The 7,500-nt window shown below is 39.6% G+C and overlaps 1 protein-coding gene across 4 annotated transcripts in view; it reads right to left on the bottom strand.

Moving 5' to 3' along the window:
* Nucleotides 1-7,500, bottom strand: part of LOC138013342 (uncharacterized) — a 172,537-nt gene that overhangs the window by 8,160 nt on the left and 156,877 nt on the right. For 2 of the 4 annotated variants that reach the window (XR_011125204.1, XM_068860387.1), the window contains exons 3-7: nt 7,059-7,095; nt 6,218-6,311; nt 4,373-4,568; nt 3,149-3,290; nt 1,159-1,243 (exon numbers count right to left, since the gene is read on the bottom strand). The exons of the other annotated variants lie outside the window; for them this stretch is intronic. Coding sequence is in view for 1 of the 2 variants with exons in the window: in XM_068860387.1 (XP_068716488.1) it covers nt 1,159-1,243; nt 3,149-3,290; nt 4,373-4,568; nt 6,218-6,311; nt 7,059-7,095 (554 nt within the window). In the remaining variant the exon portion in view is untranslated. The remainder of the gene's footprint in view (nt 1-1,158; nt 1,244-3,148; nt 3,291-4,372; nt 4,569-6,217; nt 6,312-7,058; nt 7,096-7,500) is intronic. 4 annotated transcript variants of the gene reach the window in all.

The raw sequence follows: 7,500 nt of genomic DNA, 5'->3' as shown, positions 1-7,500 counted from the left end.
GACAATGTAGAATCATCCTGAACATATGGTTAGAAAACGCGTTTTTACAGCTGTTTGATCTGACAATGTAGAATCATCCTGGATTTGATCACGACTTAAGACGATATAATAAACTACACCAGAAACCCATAAGGGTTGAAACGTGCAACGCGCGTTTACAGCTTCCGAATATTCAGTGCGAACTGATTGGTTAAATGTTTCAGTGCTAAGTACCATATTTGGAAACCCCACGCTCTTGTTGTTCCAAATATGGTACTTAGCAAATTGAATATTCAGAAGCGTGTTTCCCAGCACACAAGGGGCCGTTTCACGTTTCAACCCTTATGGGTTTCTGACTTCACTGAATTAACCAAAACTATAATCCATCTACAAGCAATTCTACAAGCTTTTTTTTCTAATTAGTAAGAACCGTGCTGGGCATGTTCTTGGTGGAGACCCTAGTTAATCGAGGGACTGGTTATGGAACCTTAGAACTTTCAAAAGCGAGAACAATGTTGTTGCAATCGATGTTGAATTGACCGTGACCCTGCACAAACTTTTGTTTTCGCTTCGCACGGGTTCGCAAATTAGTTCCGCATAATTTAATCGAAGGATTTGATTGGTTATCTTCTCGAAAGAAGGTGTGCTTTGTGCAGGTTCAAAGCCAAAAATACGGAAAAAAACATGGAGCAAAGGAGACAATTAGTACGGATTAATGTCACGCCATTGATACTTTTTTTTTTTTTCACAACTGGGTTGAACTCACACATTTGCTTGATTAGTCAACATGAGTAAAGTTTCTGGCACGCAAAATTGAAGAAGTAAAAATGAATTTTTGCATGATGAACTATGAATAGGAAATATTTAACGAGTTTTTACACCGCGGCCGCATCCAAATTTGAAAAATTGTGCCATTTGTTTTCAAGTGTCAATCCAAGTCAGTCGTCCGCTACTGAGATGAAACCTTTTCAAATTCCCGGCTTTAAAAAATATGAAGTAATCATGACGATTCTTGATAATTTTGCCTACTTGTCTTGAGTTCTTTATAGAGCGACAACAGAAGCATGTGCAGCAGACTTGAGTGTAGTACTCTTGGAAAGTCCGCTAGTTTAAGAGGAGTTCTTATTAAACATGCTATTAAATGTTTAAATTACATCATCGTCATCGTCGTTAACTCACCTTCAAATCATCTTTCTCGATGGCCTTGCCAAGTATTTGTAATAAGTCCTCATTGGTGCCTATGTCATCGTCAGGAATTTCATTTCTAAGGAAAATAACAGTATTAAATTGCTTTGAGAGATAATCGTGATACACGGTGAAAATGAGGGAGATATCGTTGACGCCACCTCTTGTTATTAGAGAAGTTAAGCATGACGTTTACGGCCAACGGCAAACGGGAAACGGCAGGCCGCTCCTGCTTGTCATAAAGGCGTAAAAATTATCTCATTTTCACTTATCCCGTTCCTTTGAGAAGTTGCCTGATATATGGAGATAACAGGACAGAAATGAGCTAATATCAAGCAAGGTTCTTCCATCTTTGGCAAAACCCTAATTTCACTCCGACGTTTGACGTTTGGCGTAAACGTCATGCCTAATCTCTCTATTAATGTGCCAACCAGAGCCTCATTGGTTGTTGAAACAAAGGGTCCGGTATTCCTGTGGTTGGCGCATTTGAATAACAGAAGCAATGTTTATAAACATATATCTGAACTACGGATACCAGATTTGCAATTTTTTGATTGGCTCGCACGACGCAGGCTACCAGTTCATATACCTACTCTACCTAAAATGGTCAAGGAACGCGTCAGCAACAATGGGAACTGAAAACATTTTTGCAGCTCTCCAAAAAAAAAAAAAAAAAACGGCCGACAAAAGCCGATTTGGACCGGAATTGAGCGAAGCAGAAATCGATAGTTTAGTCGAGAATGTTGTTCAATATTGATCCTAAATTTTTTTATAAAACAAATATTCTACTCGAGCTTGCTTGATATAAAATGATTATAGCCAATTCGCCGCGTAGTTATCTATCACTTCATATCCATAGGCTGTGATCTGGAATCCGAGGGTCACCTGGATTCCTTTGCATAGAGCGATAAAGAGTGTTTAGTCTTTGTGCTAAGTAAAACCGCGTTGCAAATCATTTTCCTCTACAACAGAGTTAATACCCCTAAAATCTCGTGAAAGGCACTCCAAACGAAGTCTAATTTACAAAGAAACGAGAGGCTCTCCGACCAAATCCAAACAGCGAAATAAGATTCTACCTTTCGTCACTACATGCAGTCCGGCTTTTCCAAATCTCTAAAAAAAAATCTTATGAAACTCTGGCATATCATCCAAAGCCATCCAGGTCTCAGAGAGCATATTTTTACACATGAACCAATCCTCTCCTACCGAAAAAAATAAATCGCTCAAGGACCGTGCATACGCCAAAATTCCTTCAATTTAATTACAATTACTGTATCACTGGAGGGTCAAACCAAGATACAGTTGGCAGAGACGTTATTGGAAGAAGTCTCCTACACCGATCACCTGCTCGTTCGTTGATCGTAATTTACTGCTACCAGAAAAACGTCTATAGAATTCACAAAATGCGAACGCACAAGCACAAGCTGAGGCATTTGTTGGAAAATTGGAGTTGGACAATTGGATTAAAGTAAAGTAAAGTAAAGCAACCATATTTAACGTCGATAAATCGTAACAGTAATTAACTGACAAACCTGAGGACGACGGTTCGCTCATTTTACTCCCCCCCCTCGCCATCAGTGCTCTGTTTTACGGGTATTTAAAGCTACTTAAGCTACACAGAACGGAAACAAGACGAAACAAGGGTGTGAGATCCGGGAATCGAACTCAGGACCGCTTGCACGAAGGCCGCACACTAACCGACTGTGCTATCCTCGCTCCTCCATCCTCTATCCTGGTATTGAAAGTGTGTGGCCAACTTTTTGTCTCTCACTTCAATACACAGCCCCCTCCCCGTGACTTATCTCATTTGACTGACTTTTGCTCCAAACGACTGAATTATTTAGCTGTTGTATTGACGATGTATTTTTGTGATGTCAACAAGAAGAGATTGTCATGAAGGTGACATGGTTAGGATGGAAATCTACTCTGTGCGGAAATACAGGTGAATGGGTGTCCACGCTCCTTGCAAAAATGAACACAGTACCTAGTTTTGTCACCAAATGACACCTTTGCGAGTAAGCTCTTGACATCGGTTCTTGACTTCAAGGTCTTAGCAACTCTCTGTAACACCAGTTCCTTCTGTTGCTCTTTGGAAAGCTCACTGCCCTGAGAATGAGCATTCATTTCTGGAAAAAAATGTAGTTTTTGTGAAAAGTTCACTGCACTGAGCATAAGCATTCATTTCTGAAAAAAAGAATGTAGTTTGTGTGAAAAGAGCAAACAGCGAACTCTTTCGGTGGTCAAACACTTAATTAGACATTTATTACCTTTTTTTTTCTCGAAACAGAAGTCGGTTTACCTTATTGTTCGCTTTTCGTGAGGTCATATAAAGTCTCCAGAGTGCGACATCGTGAAATTATGTAATAAATGATGGCGCGCGAGCGGAACGTCACTTTTTATTTGTTGTGATCGAAGTTTGCAGTTGTCGCCGGAAACATGATTACAATTCTTTGTTTGAAAACAAAAATATTAGTTGCATATTTACAGGATTGTCCATCTCCTTCTCTGTAACCCTCCTTTTTTTTCTTTGTTAAGGTTATGGCTGCCTAAATGACGATCGATTAGGACCACGACACCTATGACCAAATTTCTCCAAACCAAAGTAGCACAAAATATGTCAGAAGTGCATGCTATTATATGTACGCCCAACATGAAGTGTCTCCTAAAGTCTAAGCATTTGCTATCTGTTACAAACAGTAAAAAAAATGTTCGACAGGTGCATGCGCACTAATCTACTGGTTTGTTGTAGCTATGAATACGGTGTCGCGACACACTTCGTAATCTAGTGGACCACAATTCTCAGTTTGCTTTTTTTGGATTTCATAAATCATGTTTTGGGGTGTTTTATGACTAATATCAATGTGTTTTTCAACAAAAAAAAAGAGAAAACAGTGTCAGGCTTGTCCTCAGGCTTATCGTTATTTTTCGGTTAGAAATCATGAAAAGCAGCCCTGACGCTTAATGAAACCTGGTGTTCATTCAATTTCCTTGCAGTTCCATTTCTTCGCATTTCTTCAAGGCGTGGATGAAATAATTTTCACTGAGTTCACTGGTCAACGTATTTCACTTTTTTGTTCTCAAAGATACGAACCGCCATCACAACAAAACGAACTTCTCGTGCTCATACTTAAGAGGTTCCTTCTTGTTTCTATCGAGAACTCGCAGTCGAATTTGACCTTTAGAAAACTGGTGAAGTTAATGAACCTACCTGATTCGACATCGTGCAGAAATTTTGGCCAGTCGCAGTGATTAGGATTTTCTAGATGGCAGTAATGAGTCTGGAGCTCTTCCACTTCTTCATCGCTTAAGATCTCCCGAAATGTCTCCGTGCAGGCTTTTGCAAAGTCATTTTTGGTGACATAGCCTTCTCTGAGGGTATCATATTCGTGAAACTTGTCCTCTAGCTGTAGATAAGAAGAAAGTGGGATTTTGAAGTTTTCATTTCTTTTTGTCGAAGTGCAAATTAGCCTACCAAGCCTCGATACTGTACAGTGAATTGAAAAGAATTCTTGCTCTAAAATGAAGCTTGGTAGGCTAGTTTGCACTTCGACAAAAGAATTATAAATGTGACCGCTATTTATGAATAACGTCTATTACGCGTAAATACGTATGTATATTGGGAATGTTGACCTCGGTAAGCAATTAAAACGAAATTTGATAAATGATGGCGGGGATACTCGAATGCTTGTAGGAATCGAACCAATGTTTTGTTGTTGTTTTTTTTTTTTGAAACTTATCGAGCAAAGCCAGGCCATTAAACTAGAAAGTATACATCTTATTTCACAAAATTTATATAGACCCGGCTGCCGGCACGTGCACCACCCACAAATTGCACTTGGCAGCGCTACTAGCACTGCGTTGTTGCTTACAGGAATAACCACACGCAATTAAGTAAATTGGAAACTTATCAAGTCGACATTTAAAAAAAAAGAGCGAAGTTAGAAAGTCAAGGCACCCCGGCAATCATGGTTTTACCCTCCGTCTCAGCAGTTGACAAACGGGTGGTTTTCACGTGACGTCATCGCCGCCATGTTGGTGGACGAAAACAAAAGATCTCTCATTGGCTCCTTTTGTTCATCCACCAGCAATTGTGCATTTCAGCATTGTTATCTGTGTCTCTAGAGATTGGTTGAAAACCACCTCTGGGCAACGGTATAAGTAACTTACTGTGTGTGTGGGATCCCTAGAAAATCAAAGTTGGCTAAAACATTATGGGTATACTGACCAGCCATTGCTGGAAGTTGACAGTGTTTTGTTTAGGGGAGAAAAGTTCCTCGATACAACTCGCAGTCAAATACTAGTATATCGAAAAGTTGAAAACAGGCAATCGCGTCCGCGTGACGTCACGATATTTGATTTTTGATCTAATACATCTCCCTTGCAAAGGCGTCCAAAAAATCCATCAAATCACTGTAGAAAACGCAGAAAATGAAAGGAAAGTGAACTTTATTTATCAGAATGTCGATGAAATGGATTTGTAATTTTTATGGAGCATTTTCATCGATCAGTTGAATCAAGCCAATATGATCAACATTCGTATATCGTGACGTCACGCGACGGTCTTATCATAGCACAAAGGAGCACAAAGACCTGAGGCCCGTTTCTAGAAGAAGGCTTTTTTACGACACTGTCATCCGCATGTTTTAATAGGATGGTTTTTTTAAAACATGTTTTTAAGTGATTGTGGAGTTTGATGTCATACCTTCTCCGTTCTTAAACACGAAGATGCACTATCAAAGGCGTGTTACCTTAGCCACGTGCGGATTTTTTGTTAATCAACCGTGGACGCTATGTGTCCGTCATATGTTATGAGTCGTTCTTCTTCCACCCAGTCACCGTTTTCAAACCCAAGAAATCTCATTTTAAGTGTTCCGTTTCTGTGTTGCTGTATGTCGATCGCCATGTTGGATAATGATGGGTGTTTGAGTGAATTCAGGGCCTAAAGCCATAGTGCGCCTTCGTCTTTAAGATACAGAGCGAATCATGACACACGAATAAGGCCAGAAAAGTCTCGGTTCTTTTTCGAGATAAATGCCCCTTGTTCTGATCCTACCATGATTCCTTTTTGGCGAACGTACTCTCTGACTTTATTCATCGGTTTGTCAAATGCCGTAGCCTCGCTGACCAAAGTGGTGGGTGATTTCCTCCTGTAAGACAGCATAGAGGAAAGACTTGAAGGAGAGAATCGAAAGAAAGTGACAGCTTTTCGTGTAATTATTAGTTTACAAACAACTAATTGCTGTTGTTTTTGTTTTTGTTTTTTTTTTATATATACTTAGCGATGCTACACACCAAAACATGTATTACGGTATAGCCTTTCATGGTTACCATATATCACAGATTTCTTAGGATGCTGAAACTGCCGAAAAAGTTACTTTCGGATCTTCAGTTAACGAACGAGTGCATTGAGAGTTTTTCGTTCTGATCGTGCGCAATCGAAAAACACAATCTCCAAACGCGCAAGTGCGCGCGTGAAAACTCGCTCTCTCTGAACGCGATCTTGCCGATGATCTCTGTGCAATAATGCCTTGAAAATTCGAAATTTAAAATATTGTTTGAATCATTAGCGCTTTTACCAACCAATAATTTATCAGTTTTTGACGGCTAATAACTGGCTTGTGATGAAAGTTGAAAGACTTAATTTTAAACTGGACATTTACATAAGTTTAAAGAGTTAGTTGAACTGTTGAAGTCAGTTTGTAAGTAGCATGATGCTTCTGTGGGCAAACGTGTACGCAATGACGTCAGCGAAGATCACACCGGCATCGCAGAGGTCATGGGTTCGAACTCCGTTGAAGTCACGTGAATTTTTTCAGGTCTCTATGAGAGACAATTACTTTTTTATTGCCCATTTATTTCATGCAAAGTTTCCCTTACAGCAAACATGCACTCACCCTTCACTTCCGGACATGTTCTTGAGACAGATGAGACCTGCGTACATTTAAATTATAAATTGTTAGATATTACTATTATTATAACCAAGAAAACTCGATTTAAAAAAAAAAAAGGAACTTTGTCGGTATGGCTAGTTCGTTTGAGCTTTCGTTTCCGCTAGCAAGTGATTTTCCAAAAAGTGGACTTACAACTACTACAGCGTAACTCATCGCAGTTAACCTATTCTATCGTTGTTCGTAGGTTAATAAACTTGTTTGCTAAGTAATGGAGACTAGCGTAAGGATGGGAGATTGGGACAAATGGAATTTTTTTTAAACAATAGGCCTTTTGCAACTAACGATCACATGGTACACTGGGACATTAAAACAAAGAGACCTGAGCCAGTCAAGCTTGATTTGCCCTTGTTTTAATGCCCCGGGGAGGGAATAATAATGAGCTTTG

Source organism: Montipora foliosa, chromosome 8 (assembly GCF_036669935.1).
Source record: "Montipora foliosa isolate CH-2021 chromosome 8, ASM3666993v2, whole genome shotgun sequence".
In the NCBI taxonomy this organism is placed as follows: domain Eukaryota; kingdom Metazoa; phylum Cnidaria; class Anthozoa; order Scleractinia; family Acroporidae; genus Montipora; species Montipora foliosa.
Note: the sequence above shows the minus strand (reverse complement) of the source record. Positions and strands in the feature narration are given on the sequence as shown.